Here is a 23414-nt window from a genome sequence, read left to right on the forward strand (position 1 = left end):
ACAACACGAGCGCCACAATGTCGCCGCAATTATGCAAATGTTGCGTATTTAAATGTCGTAACTTACTAAACGAAGGATGTTTGTTAAGATCTCGATTACCTGTCAAACTCCGGAGGCTGAAATTTGTTGTAAACACAGTCAGATAAAAACGTTTCTCGTGATCTGACTCTGAAGGCGATCCATCTGGAAACTAAACTTTGCGGAGCGCCATTGCTCGCAGTGGATGATGTTTTTAAAAACTCAGGTGCGAAAAAGTTTGCGACACTTCACAGATGATTTCTCCTCTTGGCGTTTGATGGCGTCAACATGAGTAAGAATATGTGTCCATCGGGGCTGGTACGCACTTCGAAAACTTATCCAGCATGAACTGTAAGGCACCAAAAAGTATAAAAGCAGGTTGTGAATGCATGAATTAAAAGGTCGAGGTCCCTTGTGTGGGTTTAAGGTTTCACGTATTATCCAACCTTCCCACGTAAAGAACTCGCTTGGTATTGGTTTCGGAGTTTGACGAAGGATAATGCAATCGTGTCAGAGCTATATCGTCGGGTTTTAAGGTTTGTTCTCCAAATGCAGAGAGACGCGGCCATCTGCTGGTGACTTCACCATGTACAGCTCGAAAGGAAAAGCGCAGTCATTTTTTACACGTCGATTAACTCATATTATAAAACAATAAAACATGCCCCACACGTGATATTTAATAAGCTTGGCTTAATATCCTAGATCAAAGATTAGAAAAACTACACCACGCCAAAAATGCAATTTTAGTTAATGCAATGAATTTGTGTATTTTTAAGGCAACCCTGTAACTTATAAGTTGAAACAACATGTTTTTTTTTACAGTTTGGAGTTAAGCTTCAGATGTAGTTTACTACTGCAAAAGTCTGAATTCGCATTTGATGGACATGTCGATTTGTGAAACATTAACATAATTTTAGTGGAAACTATGATGGCATTTCCTAGGGGCGTGCAAACAACACCCACGGCTTCAATGCGGGAAGAGATGTCGGTGTTTTCACGACTTCTCCTCAACCTCACATCGTTGAGAGGTTGCATGTCGTTTTTTGATGGGTTGTGATGTATCAGGATTTCCCTGTGATGCACACCCATCTCTGATGCGCGCGAGCCAATGCGTTCACAAAAGTTTACTAAAGCAACGCCCTCTTGTTCATAGATGAATTATTTACTTCGGTAAACTTCCTCAAAAACGCCGTTAAGCCATTAACTTCCTCTCTTAGGGGCGAACGCTCTTACAGGGTCTGCGCTTCCCACAGACTTCAAGAAGCAACATCCACAGCTGCGGGATTACGCGCTATAGGAGCATCTGCTATGTTTGGTAAGACTCGTTGTATTGATCTGCACATTATGTTGTTTAATAGCCGTGTTAATGGCATCTTTAACCATTTGAATTAAAGAGAAAGACGCGGGGTTTCATTTAAAAACACAAATGCACTTACCGAATAGCAACTGCGCATTGACATGTTTGTAAATGTGGTTGAGTTATATTTCACGTAATGTTCTCGTTTTCGACCATAGCTCGATACTTAACCAATGATGAGGGAAGTTTCCAGACATCAGACATACGGGCCACTCCCATACAGTAGCGCAGGATATAATGATGTACTGTAAACAAGATTCACAATAACTTTTGCATTAAATATATTTACATTTAGTCATTTGGCAGACGCTTTTATCCAGAGCGACTTACAGAGAGTTCAGGGAGCAATAAAGCCATATGTCATACGTGAGCAATACAATAGGTGCTAATACCAATTAAATAGTTTCAACAGTTAGAAAAATATATATTAAGATTATCATTTATTACATATAAATATTATTGGTGTTCTGCGAAATATGTTTTTCTGAAACTGTGGTTGTACAGATATAGAAACCTGTCATGTGCAATATAGCCCCTATATCAAACTATTGGGAAATTATGCAAATGCTGAGAAAAAAGAAAGACTGGGCTTTCCACAGGGAATGCGGAACTGAAAGTCATCCTCATTTGAAGAAATTCAAGAGGGGAAATGTAAACGTCTGCATTTTAGAACCGTAGCAGGTCCACTTGAATCCGTTTTCCTCTATTGCATGGTCAGAAACCACATCTGCTTTAGCTTTTGAAAAAGCTGGTAAGACGTATCATGTTTAAACCAACTGTGGCCATTCATGTTGGTGCAGATAAAGGCCCATTTGTGAGCGATTCTTCTACACTGATACATCACAGTGATGGCAGGGCATTTCACCCGATAACATTTTTCTGTAACTTTCCTAATGTGAAGATACCATTACAAACAGCTTCGTTTTCTGAATGAAAGGTTCATTGTGAGGCATCTTCCATTGGTTGAGTGAGTCATTGGAAAGATGCCACTTGCTGTGTCATAGGTTGAGGTGACAGTTCCCGTGATCATCTTTTACTCATTTTTACATGCACAGGTGTGCAAATGCAGACGGATAGAAATGTAATTGCGCTCCGTTTGCAGACTTTGAATCAGACTGTAGTGTCAGTTTTGACTTGATACAGGTCTCTAGTGCACATACCAAAAATGCTTAAAAGAAAGAAAACCACTTCTAGCTTTTTTTCTTTCTGCAAGCTTTGCAGTCTTGTATTGGTTCTGCTTTTTCTACTAACCCCAGGCCTCTAAGATTGTCATTACTCTGATTGCTTATATCAATAATTGTTTTACAATAAACATGCTATACTGCTCCACCTGTCTTTTTTCATTGTTTCAAATTACTAAACATTATTATTGTGATGTTTTATAAGATATTAATGACAGGACTGCAGACTCCACCCAGACTAGGCTGTCAGTGTTGTTTCTCTGAGCTCTTGGTTGAATAATAACGCCTTGTAGAAGAGGGCAGGGCTTGGAGCATTTCTCTCTGTGAAAGTCTCTGGAGATTGGGCCGAGTCTGTTTTACTCCCTTCTCCTGGGGTCAAACATCTGCCAGACCTTTAGAATAAGGAGAAAGAAAGAGAGAACTTTGCTTTCAGCTCCTCGGCTCTGTTTCTTGCTGATGTGCAAGATTCCATTTTGCTCTCACATTTGCTATAGAGAAGTTGGCCTGGATGCCATGGTCACTATTGAGAGAATAGCTTTAACGTGTCAAATATGGAAATTATCACACGAGAACATTAAGTCGAAACAGCACATTTAAAGGGATAGTTCACCCAAAAATGTCATCATTTACTCACCCTCTTGTAGTTTCAAACCTGTATGAATTTCTTTCTTCTGCAGAACACAAAAGAACATATTCTGAAGAATGTAAAGAGAATGATTTGAGCCAAAACTTTTCTTTAAAAGTGAAATGAAAGCAAATTGAATATGCCTTTTGTTTTAATGTATTGCGAGCAATTTGAGGAAGTAAACTGTGATATTTGTTACAGTGAATTATTTGTATATATTGTAATTAAATTGGCACAGCCTGTTACTAGAACAAAACAGCAGGGCGAAATAGGAGGAACTGTCTACTGCTGTTTTTACAAAACAAGCCCCAAACGACATCAACATGCTACATATTTGCATGAATATAAACACTTAGGTTCTCTCTTTGGTCTCATTCCTTTTTCACTGTTTTGGATGTGTAAATCCCTCTTTCCACTAATCCATTCCCACACACAATCTAACCAAGTACCATCCATTTTTTTGCATTGATATGTTTGTCCATAAAAAAAATGCCTTCATTTACAAAGTTCCATCCATTGACTGTATGCATCCTGTTTTAATAAACGCTGATGTGTGTCTTTCTCTACAGACTGCTAAAGTTAAGTGTTCATCCTTTCAGTCAGTTTGACTGTTTTTATCATGCAAAGCATCAAGTGTGTGGTGGTGGGCGACGGAGCGGTCGGAAAAACCTGCCTGCTCATCTCCTACACGACTGGAGCGTTTCCCAAAGAATACATCCCCACCGTTTTCGACAACTACAGCTCCCAAGTCAGCATTGACGGGCGCACCATCAGCCTCAATCTGTGGGACACGGCGGGTCAGGAGGAGTACGATCGCCTCCGCACGCTCTCCTATCCGCAGACCAACGTCTTCATCATCTGCTTCTCCATCTCCAGCCCCCCGTCCTATGAGAACATCAAGCACAAATGGCACCCAGAGGTGACGCACCACTGTCCCAATGTGCCCATCCTGCTGGTGGGGACCAAAAGTGACCTGCGCAATGATGCTGATGTGCTGAAGAAGCTGAAGGAGCAGAACCAGACGCCCATTACGTCGCAGCAGGGTCAGGCGCTCGCTCGCCAAATCCATGCCATCAAATACATGGAGTGCTCGGCACTCAACCAGGACGGCATCAAGGACGTGTTTGCAGAGGGGGTGCGAGCTTTCCTCAGTCCTCAGCCTGTGGTTAACAAGAGGCCGTGTGTACTCCTCTGAGAACACAGATAGTGGTATTTTAATTGAATTACACAGTGGAATGCATAGGAATTTTGAGAATGTTAGGGAATATTTGAAATTCTATGAATGGTGAACAAGAAACACATCCTTAACCTGTGAAATTAGAAATACGCATTAAAAAAAAAAGTGACGTTTTTTAAAAATATTTTTGTGTTAAGCTCTGCACCAAAGTTAGAGAAACAGATAAGCGTGTTTTGTCTTTACTTAGGTAAATCATGTGGTTATGGGAGAGAACAAATCTAGATCCCTCTTTGGGGATTTTACCAGAGATGCACCAATACTAAATTCCTCCACCGACACCGATAGCGGATTATAAAAAGTGATATCTGCCGAAACAGATATTTGTTAACTTTCTGAATGTTATTAATTCATATTGACTACTAATATAGAACATCAAACAGGGGATGTTTCTTAACATTTTCTTTACACAGAGCACAAATTCATTGAATATCCCTGTCATCTTTTGATTGACAGGATATATTGGCCCTGATCATCGGCTGTTTTGAAAAATTGCTTTCATCGACCGATACGTTTTATTGGCCGATATATTGGTGCATCTCTAGATTTGACTAAACTACCTAACAGCTTGAAAGGATCTTTTTAGGATTCCTTTTTAGTTTTTGTAGCCTAGTAATATATCACTTAGTTACATTTTTTTTCACAAGAACGGAATCTGAGAATATATATAAATAAGTACTAATATATTAAAACTTGTTATACCCACAGTGCTTGTTCTGTGAATGGGGTACATGTCCTTGAGAACAGGCCAAAAAGTAGTGACATACCTTATACTTATAATGTGGATATTTTATACTGGATTCTCAGCTCCATGTGGTGTGGATCTGGCAGTTCATTCAGGAAACAAAGGCCTCGGCATCTATTCTTCATTCTTTTCATCTGCAGCACAACAGGGTGGGGCTTTGAAATCTTATTAGCAAACTTTCATCATGACTGATTCAGGAACAACTCAATGATTTTGACTTTTGTCATCATTTGTTCACCCTCATGTGGTTCAAAACCCGTGTGTGACTTTTTCTTCTCTGGAACACAAAGGAAGACACTTTCAGAAATAATTCTCAGTGGGCAAAGGAAGTCAATGGGGTTCAATGTTGTTGGGTTACCAACATTCTTCAAATGATCGTCTTTTGTGTTCTGCTCAAGAAAGTCATACAAGTTTGGAAGGACATGAGGGTAAATAAATGATGACAGAAGTTTCATTTTTAGGTGAACTAAGCAGTCAACACAATCATAAATGAGCTTTTAGAAGCTTTAAGTGAATATACATGTTTACATTGTCTTCAGCGTTGCTGTGTTTGTCAGATTTTTAAGCATTGTTCTTTCTTGTTCTTTAATGATGTTGCCTCTTATGTTTAGTCCATTAGTATAGGCGTGTGCCTTGCTACTGGTAATAAAACAGCTTTGATCTATTTTCTCTTTGATGCCCTAATGTACATCGTGGCTTTACAGTAACTGCATTAATGACTCTATGAACATATGCTTTAATCTCCATGGTAAAAAAAACGTTCAAAAAATACTCAAGTGAGTTGTGAATTATGATCAAACATGTCTTGCACAATCTGTAGGTGTGCCTTTGGCCAGAATGACTGACCATTAATGTCTCATCATCATGTGAAAGCAATAATTTCCAAGCATTGAATTTCTGGTCAGTCATTTAGACATTTAGAAGTGACGACAGGACTTTGAGACTGATGTATATAATGATATTCCTCAAGAAGCAATGCAAGGAATAACTGTTTTAGCGACTCCATGCTTCATTAAATGACACCACTTTTGTGCATTTTTTCTTTGTCTAAATAAAACCTTTGGCTTATTTTAAACCTTTGAATGTCTATTATGTCAACTTCCTCCACATTTAACATGGTTTTTAAAAGAAGTTATATCAGTTTAAGAAATTCACACAGGAACTTTCACGCCTGAGCACTCGCTTTTTATAAATTGTAATGAAAAAAATGTAATCATGTCACTTAGAAATAAAATGTATATGAACTTTCTGAAATGTGTCCCGACATATTAATTTTCACAGTCTGAAAGAGGAAGTGAGTATAATATATTTAAATACATTAGTCTGCTATATAATTTCCTTATCTCACTTTGATAGCAGCACATGAGGGAGATGCGAAAGAAAAACAGAACTTGATATCTGTTTCCTCTGTTGACTGGTCGCTTTCTTTCTCTCTTACACACAAATGCCTGAGCTGGTTAGGCAAGTTACAGTTCAAACTAATCTCTCAGGGTTCTCAACACTGAAAATCTACAGATACCTATGGTGAATCTATGCATGTGCTACTTCAAGACAGAATTTGAAAGTCTTAATGGCAAATAAAAAAAGTATAACTAGAAAAAAAATCAAACTAAATGGTCAGTTAATTTAGGAATGCTGGAGAGGGATTTCCTCAAGCTTCCTCAATCTGTTCACTTCTGAATAAACAGCGCACTCCTAATTTGGCATCAGTTTGAACTCATGTCTTCCTGCTCATCTCCACCCTATCACTTTCCATATCTGATTTTTTTCGCTGTGTTTTTCTCGGAACTGATCATTTCAATCCAGCTGTAATTTTTTACCAGTAGTAGCATCACTAACTGGTGCACGCTCGCTCTCATTTGACAGGGAAATGAGCTCCTGTACCCCTGTTTGTTTTCCGAGTGCTAACAGTGACTCTTTTGTCATTGTAGCTCCATTCATTTGTTTGCCTGTGCTCACGGTTTCAACTCGTGCTCAGTCAAGATGACAGTTAGCTGCAATATTACTCTGCTTTTAAACCACAGATAATCTTTGAAATGGGCAATTCCATATAAAGGTCAACCTTAAGGTTTTCATCATACTAATAGGTCAGATGTTCATATTTGGTGGTTGAAATACTCATCTGTAGCCTTTAAATAAAAATGAATAAAGCTTTTTGTGTTTTTAAAGCATAGTTTTCTAGAATCAGGTAGGTTTACGGTCACATCCATAACGGTCCATATTACTTATAATTGGGCACATGAAAATTTTGTGGTCTATGAAAAGTCATCACTTCTCCATTTGTTGGGTATTATTGTTTCTGGTTAGTATATTTTAATTCACAGAAATTCTATTATAATCCTAAGTATATTGTCTTTCAAAAATGTGCCTCCTTTTTTATCATGTCTGAATTTATCATCGGGAGTTTAGTCAAATATAAACGGATTGGAAATAAATACATTCTCCGAAAACGTATATTAATTTTTTTACTGAAAATGTCCGATCCATAACGCTGACATTGCCCATATGTTTAAAATAATATACAAACATTTTCCAGATAGTAGATATACAAGTGTTTCCAGATATTCATTTGTTAATTAAGAGTATGGACAATTCTTTTACAGATTCAGCCATTTGATTGGCATAATTATAAAAATAAGTATAAAGAATTATTATGCAAACTCTTAAAATAAATATGTATGCATAATGTATAAAACGATCCATGGTTATTTAAATCAAAATATTTATTTGACACAAATGAGCATTAATGTATGCATATATGTTCACAATATCACGCTTAACATAAAACTATAAAAACTGCCGTTAAAATCAAATTCTAAATCTGTGAAACACAAGTCATGTGTCACACTGTGTTATCGTAGTCCTTGCTTATAAAACGTGGCAACTATGACATGTGACATGTACTGAGGCCTATAATAAACACAGTTTAATAGTAGATACGATTTTACCAATGCTCTTTGGCCAATAAAAAGAACAGGAAGTGCAAATGAACTTTTCACATGATTGACACTAGCGATTACAAAGGAAGAGAGAACTATCTGCTGTGAATTAACTCCTGCTAGTATTAACAGTCAGCATGTGTATGAACTGTTGTGTTAAAGGCTGAAGATACACAAGCAGTTCTCATTGTAAAAAGCAACATCGGTGAAACAGCAACTGCAAGCACACCGATAACACATTACAGTCCCTTTATACATTTGCAAATAATGAGCAAATATTTAACAGGCGATCCTGAAGGCGACTAGAAAGAGAAAAGCCACTTTACGTTTTTATTAGACTAAAAGTGATTCAAAGATAATAAATTACTGAAAATATTGAGGACAAGATGCAAGCAGACCAAATACACCCATCAGTTTCCTCTAAAAATGATAATTTGAAATTCAGTAAATCACTGATGATCTTCTTAAACACCTGTAATAAATATTGTATGTAAATTGTCTCGTACAAATGCATGCTTTGATTGATCTTGGACCCAAATCATCTTCAGCATGAAGGTAGATATGAGAGCCGTAGTGTCTCAAGTTCCAGGATTATGATGTAAGCTTTCACATCCGGTATCAGAATTGTTTTCCCTCTGGAGGTGTTGCAACCATCACCTCTTTACCTCCAAAGTCCCAGTAGGCAGTCATGTGGAAAGCAATGTTGGAGAGCACCACCAGATACTCACAGAAAGCAAAGAGTGTATAAACTGCCACAGAGAAGTAAGAGAACAAAGTTAAACAGTAGTTTAGGTTGCCTAAACCTCTCTGTAATACAAGAGCCATTTTTTATCCTGGCTGTTTTTTCATATAATGAAAGTAAATGGGGAATTGGACTGTCAAGCTCCAAAAGGAAAATGTTTTATACAAAAATCATGAATTAATTATTCTAATGTCAGGCTGTAAAAATGAATCTGGTGTAAACAACAATATATTCTTTAAAATGTATATATGTATATGTTCCATGAAAGGGAGAAAATGTATTTTTTTTTACAGGTTTTAAAAGCGATAGATCACCCGAAAAAGGAAAAATTTTGTCATCATTTATTCACCCTCATGACATGCGAAACCTGTATGACATACTTTTTCCTGTGAAACACAAAGGAAGATATTTTAAGAAATGTCTCAGTGATTTTGTGTGCATTCAATGGGGAGGCAATGTTGGTTGGTTGTTGAAGTTTTGAGTTCTACAGAGGTCATTCAAATGAATTACATTTTAGGGTAAACTATTTCTTTAAGGTGAGATATAATGCATTGTTTAAGAGAATATTATAAAGACACTTAATAATAACAAAATAAGATCTTAATAATGTGGAAAAATTGGCAGATTCATGCTTGTAAAAACAGCAAAACGGGAACAAATGTGGAGTAAAACATGGGTGGGGTGAACGACCAAAGATGTTGCACTCACTTCCTGCTTCACAGTAAGTGTTGTGGCGTCTGAAGAAGTAGAAAGCCAACAGGCAGAAAAAGCCGTTGACGAGAAAGAGGCGGAACTTATGGCGGTATGACATCATCTCCTGATGTCACAGACGGTTTGAGTGGATGGAGTGAAGAAATAATGGAGGCAAAAAAGAAAGACACAAAATGTCATCAGGTTTCTTTCTGCAACACGATGTGGTGCAAGCAGGTGGCATGAGGTTCTGTAAAAGTACAATCTATCTCAACCACTTCCCCTGAAGTACTGAAACTCAGCTGCACTTTCACAGCGCTAGAAATATAATGATAAACTGCGGTCTCTTACACTTTGACAACCGTGTTCTCAGCCACCAGCACAAGCAACACCTTTTATTAAATGAAATAAGTTTGTAAACTAACGTGACTGTTGTAAATTAACTGTACTGTTTAGTGTGTTACCTAAATGTTTATATGTTCTCCTAATTGTAAGTCGCTTTGGATAAAAGCATCTGCCATATTAATAAATATATAAATGTTATAACAGCTATGCTCGTGGTGTCAAGATTGGAGTAGTGTGAAGATTTTTTTTTTATTTATGGTAAACTCTTTTGTCATTCGATCAATAAATGATTAGCATTTACTGTCCTAAGCTTAGCTATATACACCTGACAACAGTATTTATTTGAACTTAGTATTCAGTGAGTGCATTTATATGATGATTGACCACAATAAGGCAGAACTAATGTAGTTAGATTAGCATCTACTGCCCTCTGCTGATTTGTGCATAATACAGAAAATAATAATACAGAATAAAATACAGAAAGCTGATTTACCTCTGCACTGAGGGAATACTTCGCGATCACTGACCACAACCTACAGGTGCATATCATGTGGAATATAGAGCTGCCAATAAATATCATAAAGCCGCTTTTATGGACATCTGTGGAGCGCATACAAACATGTTACACATAAGACAGACAGGAATGTTGGGGTTAGTAAATCCCTTTATGTTGTGGTAAATAAAAAAATCACGGTGAGCTGCGAGGTGAATCTCACAAATAATTGAAATAGTGTCATCATCATTTTGTATTCTCACAAGAATCCCCTGTAAAATAACTACATTGCAGGACATATTTTTTGTATATTTTTTCATTTATATTATATTAACATAATTTCATATATTTCAAATCCAAATCAGAAATTAAATATTGGTGTTAATATGCCTAGCATTTTTCTGAAACACAAGTTTGCTAGGCCCCGTGAACAATCAAGTTGACTTGGGTACCGTGATGTATTTCTGTGTAAAATGGAATCCTGAACAAAAAAGGAAGGTGTGCTTTGTTTTTCCACTGCGAATTATCTGGATCTCGAAAAGTCATCTAGATGTTTCAAAGATTACAAAGGAATTTTCTGTGGATTTACTTACCATTTTTATTTCACGGGACTGAAATTAACATGTTAAAGCTGCAATCTGTACATTTTCTGGTTGAAAAAAAGCTTATTAAATGATTCTCAAGGGTTAACTCATAATAGTAATAATATAGATAATATATTCATAAGAACTAGTGCAAAATGACTTTACCGACAGGGCTTTCTCCTCTGAAACGTATCATATGACATTAAAGTAGTACGTGATATCAAATATTTTACATCGATGGTAAAGCATTGATTTAAAATAAACCTGTACGCAAATCTTTGTTTATTTAATGTTGTTTTAATGAGTTATGCATGTTGCCGGCCTTGGAAGTATGATTAATATAAGAACATCTAGGTAAGTAATAAGTATGCATAATCAAATAATATGTTACATTAGTTACACGTTTTATTTTGTGATTATTCTTTTTTTTTTTATTATAGTTTTTATTATTTTCCTTTCTTTCTAGGGATTCTAGATGCAAGGTAGATCATGCTATACTCTCAATATGCAATACTTCTTTTTCAGAGATCATGTTTTTGAATTGTTCTTATTCAAATGGCCATGTATGTTAAATCTATAAAAGTAATGCATACATGCATGTACATTTCAAACAGTCACTTACTGTAAGCCTCTGTGGAGGAGACGTAGGTGAGCAGAAGAAGTCCTACGTTTTCGCTGAGAGCTAAGAGGAATGTAAGGACACAGAGGAGCTTCTCTGTGAGTCTTTTTGTAAATCGGCCTCGGTAAAAGCTCAGGTACGATGCTGCCATCAGGAACCGCGGGGCTGAATGCAGGCCGATGCTGAAGCGCCAGATGTAGCGCTCCGGTGTCAGACTGATGGCCGCGCTGATGGATGGGAGGTAGTTAGCAACCTGTCAGTTTGTGTTAACAGAGAACAGACAGTTATGACTGTGGAGTTAACATTTCTTGCTTTGTTAAATGTAACGACGTCAAATAAACTTTTCTTGACTAAGCGCCGGTGGCGTGAGTACCGTCTGTATGAACATGGCAGCGGGTACTCACTTGGCAGTGTGTGTAGGTAGCATCATTGTAGTGATTGAGCAGTGACAACACGATGCAGGTGATGAGGCCGAGGAGAGGCAAACACACCGTGATCACCACTAAAAGGGTGTAAGGCAATCGGACGAGAGGCTTGTCTCGATCCAAAGATCCGTACGGAACTTGTTGCATCTTCCCTGATCCGATTACACCCCCAGACGTGTCAACAACAACAATCTTACGGTATGCAGTCCATTCAGGGAGCAATGATGTCATGCCAGTGTCTTTAGCTACATGTCTGACGTTTCTAAGCGATATAAAGTTCATGAATTAAATTGGTCGTGGGCCATGAGTTACACACTTTGATCGATAATGATCATGCCGTCATTTTGCCCTTTGGTTTTAACACAATGCGAGTCCTTAAGCAAACGACACACGATACCGTCACGTCCGTTAATGTAATAAATATTGTTAGTTAACGCCAAAAATATTCACCATCTCAGTGCAAGTGTGCGACTTGACACGGATACGACTTCCTGTTAGCGTTTACTGTGAATTTCATAATTGAAGTCCATGTGGGGGCGACACGTTATAGTAATGGCTTTGCGATTAATATGTTGTATTTTTATACATTACTGTAACGGAATATCTTACAAAATAAACTGTTCTCAAATTTCTAAAGTATGGATTTGTCAGAAACAATTTAATAAGAGGGCTTTTATTATACACACAATGCCTTTTCCTCATAAAGTTGAACTTTTCCGCCAGACGTATTTAGAGAATAAAGACCACTCATTGTTGGAAAATGTTTTTTGATTTGCTACAGTATGTGTCCCTCTTATAGGACTGTGTACATTACAATAAAGCAATGATCCATCCAGGTCCAACATATATTACATAACTTGCACCAAATAAAGTCGAACATTATTTTTTCCACATCAAACCCACAGTGATAAAACCGTCATGTGTAACAGGAATGCCAATTATTCATTAACTTATTGACAGTATTAAAAAAACGGCATTGCTCATGACATCCGATCACACTGCTTGCTCATCTGTACACTACACCAAGTCACAGGACTGTTTTTGTCAACCTGGTGCGTTACCCTATATTTAAAACAGGCCTTCATGACATGTTAAAGACAACAACCAATCAATTTTCTTTTAAAGAAAAACAAAATACACAGGGCACACCGCTGTTCTTTCTTTGAAATGGAAAAAATTAATTCTGCACATTTTTCATTGATTCTGAAAAATGAGTAATAGAGAGTGTAGGAATGCTTTTCATTAACTATGTGAACGCCTCTCAGCAGAGTTTTACACAGGCGTTATCCAACTCTACCTCACTGCTTTGTCTTAAATATCATTCCTCCATCACCCACACTTTCTCCAACAACAATAAGAGTCCCTCAGGAATCACTGTCCGAGCCATCACTGCTATCTCGACTGATCTCGATCTGCAGCGAGGGAAGGTTGTCCAGCCTGCTTTTCTTCATTTTGTTGGACTGCTGTTCCTTCTGCTTAATCATTGCTCCCCATATTTTTTGCAACTGAGAGTCATCCTCTTCATTATTGTCTTCGTCAGCTCCATCGGATTCGACGTCATCTCGTTGTCGCATTCCTCGTGATGAAGACGCCCGAGAAGAAACCTTGTGATCATCATCACTTACCTTTTGAGATGGGCCGAGGCGGCTCCATAAGCCCCCTGGAAATTCAAACACTGTGAACATCAGTAGTTCTAAGCTTTAGAAAAGCAACAGGTGTGCATTTACTTGGAGTACCTGTTTTCTTATCTTTTGAAGACTCCGCGTAGATACTATGCCCCTCATGTTTAGCCACACCCAACCTGCTGCGCACATCAGTCAACGGCTCTTTCCGAGAAACTGCCTTTCTAGAAACGACAGGAGAGACAGAGCGACATTTTTCTGGAGAGTGTGCTCTCTTCCCTAATCTCTGTCTCACATCTGTGAAGAAAATGAAAAATAGATGCATCAACCACACACGCACACGTTTTAGGAAAACATTAAAAAGTATAGCCGGGCGTCTCACCAGCCTTTGTGCTAGAAGTCGCTGGGGGGCGTGAACTTGACTGAGAGAGTCCCTGCCTCTTTTCCTCCAGCAACTGTCTCACATCTGTTACTTTTTCTGATGGAGATTTGTTGCCGCCACCAATGCGACTCTTAACACTGCTACTTGCGTCACTACGTATAGAGTTTCTAGAAAAGGGTAAAGATGCACACATGAATGATGATCAACAGTCTATCGGTTGCAGAATGTGCAACCAATACCGTATGTTGGCTATAATAACATGGTTCAAATTGATTTTACAAACTTAAAGTTCAAGTCAATACAATTTAAACAAAGCATACCAACATATTATACATTAAAGCATTAACCAATAGAATTCTCGTATAAATATTTCTCACCGTAGACTGCGAAGATTGGTTTCTACCTCATCTGCATACATGGTCATTTTCATGCTCTTCTTAGGCGAAGGGGTTGAGATCATCTTCAATTCCAGGTCATAATCCATCTCGTCTGAATCTGAAGATGCAGGTGACACTCCTAAACGACTACGCACACCCCCTTCCGTCAACCGCGGACCCCGTTCCCTTTCACCCCGATCTTTGTACTCCACCACTCTATCATCAGCATCCATATCCTCATCTCCATCCTCCTCCTCTTCTTCCTCTTCCTCTATAGGCTCCTCTGGCAGATTCACCAGGTCAGCTAAGACAGGAATAAAATCTCAATGACCTTGTGCTTCTATGATAGAGGTTACAAGTTTATTAACTCATGCAAGTTGTTCCAAATCTGTATACATTTCTTTGTTCTGATGGACACAGAGAACGATATTTGGAAGAATGCGTGAAATCAAACAGTTCTTGGACAACATGGACAGCCATAGTATGAAAAATTGCTTTATAAATGTCTTTGTTCTGTTGAACACAAAAGAAGATGTGTTTGAAGAATGTAGAAAGGCAAACAGTTCTGGGGGACTACCACTGTAATTTTTATTTTTGGGGCAAACTGTCCCTTTAAGGAATTTTTTCATACCTGAGTGTCGGTGCGTGTAGGGTGGAGTGTGGCCCATGCTGTCTCCAATGAGGGGCTTTTTGGTCTTTATAATGTCACGATGGATCCTCCGTGTATGAAATCTGCGTTTCCTGCACACAATATAAATAGGAGCTAAAGAACCCTTACACAACTTTATGTATCCAAATACCAATTGAAATCCCATCTTTTGCAAAAACACTCAAGTTCTTACCAAGAGTTACTTAAGATGCCTTTCATGCCGCCGTAGTTTGGATTCCCATATTTCATGTAGTACCGACTTCTCCTGGCCGCACCCATCTCTTTTTTGTCATCTGCCATACAACAACCAACGGTCAAATTGCTCAGGTACGCTGCTGCCATCAGGAAAGTGTTTCCTATACAATGCATTTTTTTGGGTGGTCCGCCCAGGTATATTAATGGCCGCCCAAGTATATTTGGCATCACATTTAGTGATTTTGTATCCATCTGTGATAATGACTTCCGCGTCTTCTCGCTTTTCTGACATGTTTGGTGTGAGTGGTAAGTCCTCTCTTTGCACTAAGTGTATTAAACTGTGACTTGCATTCGAAATTAAAGCAGCATTCATAATACAGCAAACATTGTCGAGAAAGGGCAAACAGCATATAGTTGCTCTATAATGTAGATATACTTGTATTGTGATTTTGTCTGATGATGTTGTGTTAATAAATCAGGTTTTCGGCAGCAGTTAGTGACTGCTGGTGGCATTCAGTTGTAAAATACAGTATTATGTGACAGATAAGAGATGATAGGAAAAACAGATATCAAGTGCTAACACTAACACAACGTGATGACGGCACAAATATGCAAATTAGGTTGTGACGTCACCAGCGCCACACGTCTTTCAAAATCCTGTGGGAAACACTGCAGGAAATTTTCTCCAACATTGTCATTTTTAACAGCACAAGCATATAGGCAATTGAAACACAGTGTTAACACTGTAACACTGCAAATGACCAACAGGCTCAACTCTGTTATCTCACCCTGAGTGGCAAACCGCAAGAACAGTTTGTTGCCTTTTAAAGGAATGATCGTAGGCCTGGGATCATTGCGAAGAAGAGATTCTCTCTCTTCCTGGGACAGCAGGTCTGCCTGAGATCAAACAATAAAATACCCCCAAAAAAATCAAATCAAAGTTAAAAAAAAATCTATTAACATCAATAACAAAGGATGTGATCATTCCAAGTACCTCTGAGGTTTCTGAAGTCTTCTTCACTGTCTCCTCCTCAATATCACTAGCTTTACCCTGACTGCTTTTGTTCTTTTCTTCTTTCACCACCTCATCGTCGTTGTCTTCTTTCACCACCTCATCATCACCCTCTACCTCTCCCTCTTCGTCGTCATCATCATCAGATTCTCGGTTCCGTCGGTCTGGGAAATCAAATATACCAAAAAATATGCTCGGTACACAGAACATTTCCATAGAAACATTTAAAATAACAGGACACAAATGAGAAGCCAAACCTTTCTGCGGTTGTACTGGGAGTTCAGAGGGTTTGGAGCTGTCTGCGCTCGTGACCTCTTCTTTGTCAGGCATTCGACTCAGGTTAATAAGAGCTCTGGCTGGAGAGATGTCGTCCAGCCACACCACGTTGCCTGGAAACAGAATAAATTGACTAGAAGCACTGCAGCTCGGCTCTAAAGCAAAACGCTTCTGATTTAGATTTGTCTACACTTGAATGTATTATTATGACATCACAACGCTGTTTGTTTCATGAGACTGCACTTACAGGAAGTGTCATCTATCCATTCGATGTGGGCTGGGGGATACTCTTTAAAGTAGCCGAAAATATCCTGAGTACTCATGTCATCCACTCCGCTCAGGTGTAGGGCTTCCGCACGCAGATTTGGGATAGCTGAAGAGAAAGTATCCAGTCACCGCACATCAATTTGAACACTTTATAAAAAAAATTACGGTTCCCAAAAATGGACAACTCTGTCAGCAGCCATTGACACAACTACTACAATACTTAGTTATTTTGTACATTCCTCGATAGTAATGAAATATTTCTTACATTTCTTTACCAACTCCCTATCCAGAGCAAAATTCCTCCTCGTCACATTTTCCTCAGCTTTGAAATGAAATCTTCTGGCTCGCTTCTCTTTCTTCTCTATGGCCTCCTAGACATTGACCGATGTGGTGAACAACAGGTTCCATACTATACTATTCATATATATATATATATATACTGTATAGACTGACAGCCTTGACTTACCTTAGACGTGACATCGATTCCAGTGATAAAAGTACCAGCCTTGTTTTCATATCGTCGGCTTGTGTCCTGTGGAAAGACACATCAGTTACTGAAACTAAAACCCATGTGGGGAAGCAGACAGCTGAAACAAATCACAAGGCATTCATGAAGAGTGTGTTTATGTTTATATTTATTACACACCTTTGCACTGCCATTTTCATTAGAATAATGCGTGAACGTTTGGGCCAACTCTTAGGAAATATCATAGCGCCAAATAAAGGTCTGTCAGTATCATGAAACTTGGACCACCAGAGATGTAACGTTAAGTTACCTGCAAAGCTAGAAGCTCCGGAGCAACATACCGTGTCTTTAAATTGTCTTTACAGTATGCAAATGAAGCTCAGATGGGTAAACACAGCGTACACCACATCATAACCATAGGCAAAGCTCACCAGCTCAAATTAGTCTCAGGTGAGCTACATTTAGCAACCTCTCCTTGAACACAATGCCTCGGGTTCACCAAAGGTCGGTCACAGTAACCACGCGAGGCCGCGGTTTGAAACGGGCCTGTAGACTAACTCACCGGCAACAGTTCTTTTAAACTGCGGCGGACAGGAATGGATTCCAGCTCTCCTTCCTCCACCTCCATGGGCTCTGCTCCTCGGACGTCCCGATCTGAATCTGAGTCGGAGTCGGACTCTGACCGATCAGACGCGCTTTCGGACTTCACTGAAACCCGCAGACTGCGCACCTCCGCCATGATCGCTGGCTGCTAACGGCTAATTCCCGCGCCTAATGAAGTGAACGGAGCCTCGCGCTAGCTTTGCTAACTATGCTCGAGCCAGAGGGCTGGGATGCAGGAGACGGTAGGTGAGTTCGACTGCATGCGTCGCTGCGCAAACATACCAGCAAATGACATCTAAACACCGCGAGAATGATTTATAAGCATTGCTCACGCAGTATTTGGATGTCATATATAGTTAATTGTAGTGTGAGGTAATTTTAAAATGTAAAACAAATGCAGACATTGTACGTTTCCGCAGTCTTCTATAGAAATTATTTTAGTGCCATTTTTAGCTGACATTATTTTGCAGAAGTCTTTATGATTTTAATACGTCGGATAAAAGGCAACTTATACAAATAAAATGAAGACATATAATTTATTTCATTGTTTCTTTAGATACATTTCGGATTTTTATGTCAATAAAAACATAAAACGTTATCCGACGCGTGGTTTCCATTTTTTTTCATGGATTAATGCAGGTTCCAGACACCTCGGATTTAGGATATTTCCCGTAAATAGTGTCTGAATTTCGTTTTTTGAATTTACTAATATAATTATTTAGTAACATGAAAAGTTAGTTACATTAAAACAATAAAAATAATATTATGTTCTAATATTTGTATGTAAGATAAGGTTGGTTGTGAATGTTAAACTATGATTGTCTTTTTTTGTTAATGTTATACAATGTTAATAATAAAAAAAAAAATTAGAGCAGCATTAGAGACTGTGACAAAATCTACAACGTCAATGCAAAATACAATATTTTATTTAACAAAATCAACATTGCCATACAGAAACTATTATACGTGTAGCAGTACAATCAAAGAAAAATAATGAACAACACGAATGCTTAAGCGATTGAGACTAAAATACTTTTACTGAAGAACAGAATGTCAGATGTTCACATTTGAGCTGTTTGTGACAATAAAAATTGTTCAAGTTGATCATTTCAATGTTATTGTTATGAATACTCAATACATATATACAGATAAGAGTGGTAGGTTATGTTGTAATATTTACACACACATAAATTACCCAGTGCAACCAGAGTTTTTACTCATTTAAATTATATGAACTACTTTTTAGGGGTCTGGAATCCAACGGCTGTCCAACGTCAGGATAGCAACATGTTATAGAGGAAGGGAATGTGCTTACGTTTATTATTCAGTGCATTTTAGGTTCATTTTATTAATGAAAATGTATAACAAATCTCAGCTGCGGTCAATTTGTCAAAGTGTGGCCAGTCTGTGCATTATATGAGCCTGAAAATACTGTGGAATGTTTCAGATGCTGAATATTTGGATTCAAATAAATATGTTATATCTCATTGTTATCTGGACAACACCTAGAGGACAACTGCTAATCCATGTAAATGGAAAGATACTGTAATATTTTATTCTTTTTACAGTGCAAGACTTTCACAAAATGTGCAAAATCAATAAATATGTCAAGTCAGTACCAGCTGAACATTTACTGAAGCTCTAAGCACGGGGGAAAGATGCTAACTGTGTGCTTATGCTCATGTGCTTTCTCATGTGATGGTTGGATTGGGAGCACAGGTTTGTGTGATGTGTCCACCTTCTCTCAGTGCCAACGGTGTCTGACCTTCTGTGCCGATCCATTGGTTTTCTGTTTAATTGGACAGTGTCAGTTGTTAATATATACCCAATTAAAAAACATTTACTATTGGAATATAACGTAAGCTCACAATGATTCTGGTCTTCTTTGATGTTCACTCCGTTAATGTCCCTAAAGAAAATGAAAGTTCTAAGTTATTCTTTGAGAACAGTTCTCCTGGGCCTGTACCATGAATGTAGCTGAACAAACTCAGGGAAATTGGATTAGTTTTGGGTTGACAAAACCAAACCAACGTGATCAAGCTTTGTTGGTACCATGAAGCAGCTCGTGGAGTTTCTTTGTCAACTCAAGCTTTGATCCTGAAGCTGAGATTAGTTTGCGCGCGTGCACATGAACGAGTGACGTCAGCGTGACTAAACCAATCGCATTATAAATGAATAAAGCGATTTCCACAACATGAACACAAAAATGAATTTCAGCCATGGAGTGATATGTTTCTGCTGTCTACGCAAGAGAGAAGTGTTTCAGAAACACTGCTGATTGCGTTAATGCGCAAGTTAAAAGACTATATAGTAGGCTACACACATTTAGTGCAAACAGGATCCGCGGGGTCCTCGGTGGAACTACAAGGGGTCCGTGTCCTTGCGGGAAACTTTTTTATGTAAGGCACGGGTACAGAAATATTACAACAAATGTTAATTGAAGCTCCCGCATATTGCAATTTTAAACCCCGTGCGGACAGAAAACATCCATTCAGGCAGCAGAAGCAGTTAACCTTACATCTGCTTCATCATTTCCCTTCCGAGTACACATGAGAGGAGTTTAAACGGCTAATTTGACAGGCAAATGACACCACAACGTTTCTGCATTGTAAACTCTGACATCTTACGTGTTTAAAATCAATGAATGCGTGTCAAACAAGTTGCCCAAAAAATAACGCGGACTGGTTGCATGTTGGTCTCCTTTTAGTCTGATATGATGCTCTGCAGGAAAAAAACTAGTTTATTTTTTTGCAGAAAGACAGCGGAGCTCAGAATTATAAATAGCGGTGTGTTCTGCAACACAGAGAAGCGGAAGAAAATATAAGAACACTTAATAAAACGGCCTGCTTTTACAACAGAATGCATAGCATAAGCCTTTACCTTTAATAGATTAGTCTTTGCGCCATTAACCAGGGTCAGTCATTTCACTGAAGCCTTAATAAAAACTACGGTTCAGAAAAATGTCCTAATACAGTGAAACTGAAAGTGTTTCTATGTTCTGCACCACAGACAAGAATGTAAAAACTGCAATGCAAATACACGTGATACAATAAAAGTGGAATATAAGTAAGTAAATTGAATTTCATGTGAGTGTAAGGGAAAGCCAGCAAATCTGTAAAATCTGATTTTACCTATATAGTAAACAATATTTTATTTTATATTTGTAATATATATTTTTTTATTAGTATTTTTATTTTATTAAACAGTATAAAAAATAACTAGCCATTCTAACACGCACTGTGAGTCAGTTACGTCACCTATGTTTCTTTGCTCACAGCTGATTGGTCAAACTTCAGTCTGAGATCTCGAATCCAGAACATAGCCTGCCCCGGAGCAGGTTAGCCGTGCAGAGTAAGATACCATGGCGACGAACACCGAATAAAGCAGAGCTACTCTCATGGTACCTAAAACCCAAGGTTGGCACAAACTAAACTGAAACATAGCTGGCTAGCCACCTAAACCAGCTTCATGGTACAGGCCCCAGAAGTCACACTGAAATACACACACAACCAAATGGAAACAAACATCAAAGCAGGTGACAGAGAATAAGAATGTAGGCAGGAAGTCTTACAGCAGCCGATTGACTCAACCTATCGAAGCGGAACTTCAGATTGGATCTGGGTGACGTCTTATTCCTGAAATCTTTGTTTTGGGAGAAAGAAGAAAAACCATTAAGCTAAAAATATTAAATTCAAAATTTACTTTAAATAATTTTAAATACCTGTTGGACTGCGGCACATGATCACTGGAGTTCCTGAAGTCTGACCCTCAGTGCTCAGAGAGCCAAATACAGGTGAAAGGCTGGGAGATAACTGGAGGCTGTTCTAAATAAAAGAGACACAGACTTATTAATGCACACTGTCAAAAGTGAAAGGACTATGCCATTTAGAGATACTGCTTCAGACGCAGTGTTGCTTGTGTGCACGTATAATTGAAATGGTCTCCTGTTATGTGTAACATGTGGTGTGGCCTTAACATTTTTGTGGGTCTATGTAAATATGAATAAGTTCTACATGAGACACACTGTTGCTTGTGTGCATGCATTAAACTAATTGTTTTGAATAAATGTGCATCAATGCATAAGTTTGAGGGGGTAGAATCCTGGAAGTTGGGCAAAACAAATCTTACCCCAATAAAACCCCCTTGAAATTGTTCAATGTAAATATGAAGAAATGCTACATAAGATATACAGTGTTGCTTGTGTGCATGCATCACACTAGTTGTTCTTGACTATATGTGCATCAATGCATACATTTAAAGGGGTCGAACTGTGGCAGGTGGGCACAACCGATCCTTCCCCAATATTACCCCCTTAAAATATGATTCTGTCATGTGTAACATGTATGTGTATACAGTGTTGCTTGTGTGCATGTATCACTAGTTGTAGGAGGTAGAATTCTGGAAGTCGGGCAAAAAAGATCCAGCCCCAATATTATCCTCTTGAAATATTATACTGTCTATGCTAGTGTTTCTTAACCAGGGCAGGTATTGCATGTGGGTTTAAAGATGTTGACAGTTTTAATGATGTAAAGCACTAATAATAATGAAAAGGCAAATTACACCACACCACGTCTGTATAATAAACTGAAAAAACAAAAACTCTCACTCGTTGAGGTTATATAAAATGCCATAGTTTTGATACGGTGCTTGCTTATAACACAGCATATTTGAGAAGGACAATGAAGTAGAGCAGGAGCAGTAAAATGCATATAAGTGAAAAGAGACGGAGGTACTTAAATTGGACTTTTACTGTTTCCAAAAAAACAATAGAACCCTGATATCTAATGATATCTATCAGTATTTGATGGATTTTATTGGTGGGGTATTATCTGGCAGATCTTTAACTAGGTGTATGGGGGGCGTGAACACAAAAAAGGTTTAGGACCACTGGACTAAATGACGCACACTTACTATATATAAAACCAAACATTACAGTCTTACAAATGTTGTATTTCTATGGATTAAAATGTTGAGCACTTCAACAGAAGCACGTTGATCTTACAGGTTCCTTCTCCTCCAGTGGCTCTGGGTCTCCTGCAGCACTGCTGAAGCTGCTGGTGCTGGAGGAGGAACGAGAGATATCTGGCCTACCAATACCCTCCTTCAGTTTAAGAGAAGACCTGACCAGAAAAAGAGAGGAAGAAAAAATCAGTAGCTATTAAGAGTTTGCATTCAGTCAGTGTCAGTTACAAAACTGGAAACATACCTCTCAGTGGTCACAATCTCTGGAGAGCTTGGATTGGATTGCACTTCCTGTGAGAGATGACCGCTATCAAGACTTCTCTGATCACACAAATGGACCCTAAAACCACAAATGAAAAATTATTGTTTCAGTTGGTTATTTCTTATGAGTACTAGTGCCACTGCGATTTACCACACCTACTAGGGCCACAACTCAAATGATAAATACACGGTACAAAAATAAAGTGTTTGTTTTTAAGATATCTGTCTGACCGTGTGTAGCGCTCCGGCTGTCCATCCATGCTGTTGTGCAGTCGTGGAAACAGCCCTGAACGTCTCTTCACTGGACTCTTAAGAGGAGATTTAGCGCTCGATGTCACTGGAGAC

At 38.5% G+C, this 23414-nt stretch overlaps 5 protein-coding genes across 17 annotated transcripts in view; 1 reads left to right on the top strand and 4 right to left on the bottom strand.

Moving 5' to 3' along the window:
* The window catches only part of stim1b (stromal interaction molecule 1b), a 23704-nt gene extending 22656 nt beyond the window's left edge, over positions 1 to 1048 (bottom strand). Inside the window, exon 1 of one of the 3 annotated variants that reach the window (XM_079486506.1) lies at positions 100 to 1048. The gene's annotated coding sequence lies outside the window, so the exon portion shown is untranslated. The remainder of the gene's footprint in view (positions 1 to 99) is intronic. The other 2 variants (XM_079486508.1, XM_079486507.1) reach the window with 2 other exon arrangements.
* Positions 959 to 6239, top strand: rhogb (ras homolog family member Gb). Its single transcript, XM_079486509.1, has 2 exons — positions 959 to 1333; positions 3751 to 6239. The coding sequence occupies exon 2, from the start codon at positions 3801 to 3803 to the stop codon at positions 4374 to 4376; it is 576 nt and encodes a 191-aa protein (XP_079342635.1). The 5' UTR covers positions 959 to 1333; positions 3751 to 3800; the 3' UTR covers positions 4377 to 6239.
* Positions 6240 to 7627: 1388 nt separating this feature from the next.
* pgap2 (post-GPI attachment to proteins 2) lies at positions 7628 to 12514 on the bottom strand. 2 transcript variants are annotated; one of them, XM_079486648.1, is made up of 5 exons: positions 11977 to 12514; positions 11576 to 11825; positions 10370 to 10476; positions 9550 to 9658; positions 7628 to 8848 (listed from the first exon to the last, which is right to left on the bottom strand). In XM_079486648.1, the coding sequence occupies exons 1-5, from the start codon at positions 12277 to 12279 to the stop codon at positions 8718 to 8720; spliced, it is 900 nt and encodes a 299-aa protein (XP_079342774.1). In that variant the 5' UTR covers positions 12280 to 12514; the 3' UTR covers positions 7628 to 8717. The 2 variants fall into 2 exon arrangements, with proteins under 2 accessions (XP_079342774.1, XP_079342773.1); XM_079486647.1 differs by lacking the exon at positions 7628 to 8848 and having other exon boundaries at positions 9221 to 9658; positions 11977 to 12496.
* On the bottom strand, positions 12504 to 18139 carry ncbp3 (nuclear cap binding subunit 3). Its single transcript, XM_079486646.1, has 13 exons — positions 17806 to 18139; positions 17244 to 17309; positions 17043 to 17148; positions 16758 to 16883; positions 16492 to 16623; positions 16217 to 16398; positions 16011 to 16119; positions 15221 to 15320; positions 15010 to 15119; positions 14379 to 14682; positions 14002 to 14168; positions 13734 to 13916; positions 12504 to 13657 (listed from the first exon to the last, which is right to left on the bottom strand). Exons 1-13 carry the CDS (start codon positions 17980 to 17982, stop codon positions 13362 to 13364), a joined length of 2058 nt encoding a protein of 685 aa, XP_079342772.1. The 5' UTR covers positions 17983 to 18139; the 3' UTR covers positions 12504 to 13361.
* Positions 18140 to 18750: 611 nt separating this feature from the next.
* Positions 18751 to 23414, bottom strand: part of rap1gap2b (RAP1 GTPase activating protein 2b) — a 32641-nt gene continuing 27977 nt past the window's right edge. For 6 of the 10 annotated variants that reach the window (XM_079486717.1, XM_079486721.1, XM_079486722.1 and 3 more), the window contains 7 exons: positions 23301 to 23413; positions 23053 to 23148; positions 22849 to 22966; positions 21568 to 21670; positions 21418 to 21488; positions 19715 to 19755; positions 18751 to 19635 (listed from right to left, as the gene is read on the bottom strand). In XM_079486717.1, coding sequence (XP_079342843.1) covers positions 19747 to 19755; positions 21418 to 21488; positions 21568 to 21670; positions 22849 to 22966; positions 23053 to 23148; positions 23301 to 23413 — 510 coding nt within the window. In that variant the 3' untranslated portion in view covers positions 18751 to 19635; positions 19715 to 19746. The other 4 variants (XM_079486723.1, XM_079486720.1, XR_013788257.1 and 1 more) reach the window with 3 other exon arrangements.

Source organism: Barbatula barbatula, assembly GCF_947034865.1.
Source record: "Barbatula barbatula genome assembly, chromosome: 22".
Classification (NCBI taxonomy): Eukaryota; Metazoa; Chordata; class Actinopteri; order Cypriniformes; family Nemacheilidae; genus Barbatula; species Barbatula barbatula.

What these genes read in the sequence shown, in the direction of transcription:
- rhogb (XM_079486509.1), top strand. Translation starts at nt 3,801, where the DNA reads ATGCAAAGCATCAAGTGTGTGGTGGTGGGCGACGGAGCGGTCGGAAAA.
- pgap2 (XM_079486647.1), bottom strand. Translation starts at nt 12,279, where the DNA reads ATGAACTTTATATCGCTTAGAAACGTCAGACATGTAGCTAAAGACACT. An exon ending in CTACCTACACACACTGCCAA is followed by an intron (nt 11,826 to 11,976) that starts GTGAGTACCCGC and finishes ACAAACTGACAG; the next exon opens with GTTGCTAACTACCTCCCATC. An exon ending in CTCCTCCACAGAGGCTTACA is followed by an intron (nt 10,477 to 11,575) that starts GTAAGTGACTGT and finishes TGCGCTCCACAG; the next exon opens with ATGTCCATAAAAGCGGCTTT.
- ncbp3 (XM_079486646.1), bottom strand. Translation starts at nt 17,982, where the DNA reads ATGGCGGAGGTGCGCAGTCTGCGGGTTTCAGTGAAGTCCGAAAGCGCG. An exon ending in ATGGATAGATGACACTTCCT is followed by an intron (nt 16,624 to 16,757) that starts GTAAGTGCAGTC and finishes TTCTGTTTCCAG; the next exon opens with GCAACGTGGTGTGGCTGGAC. An exon ending in AGACTTCAGAAACCTCAGAG is followed by an intron (nt 16,120 to 16,216) that starts GTACTTGGAATG and finishes GTTTGATCTCAG; the next exon opens with GCAGACCTGCTGTCCCAGGA.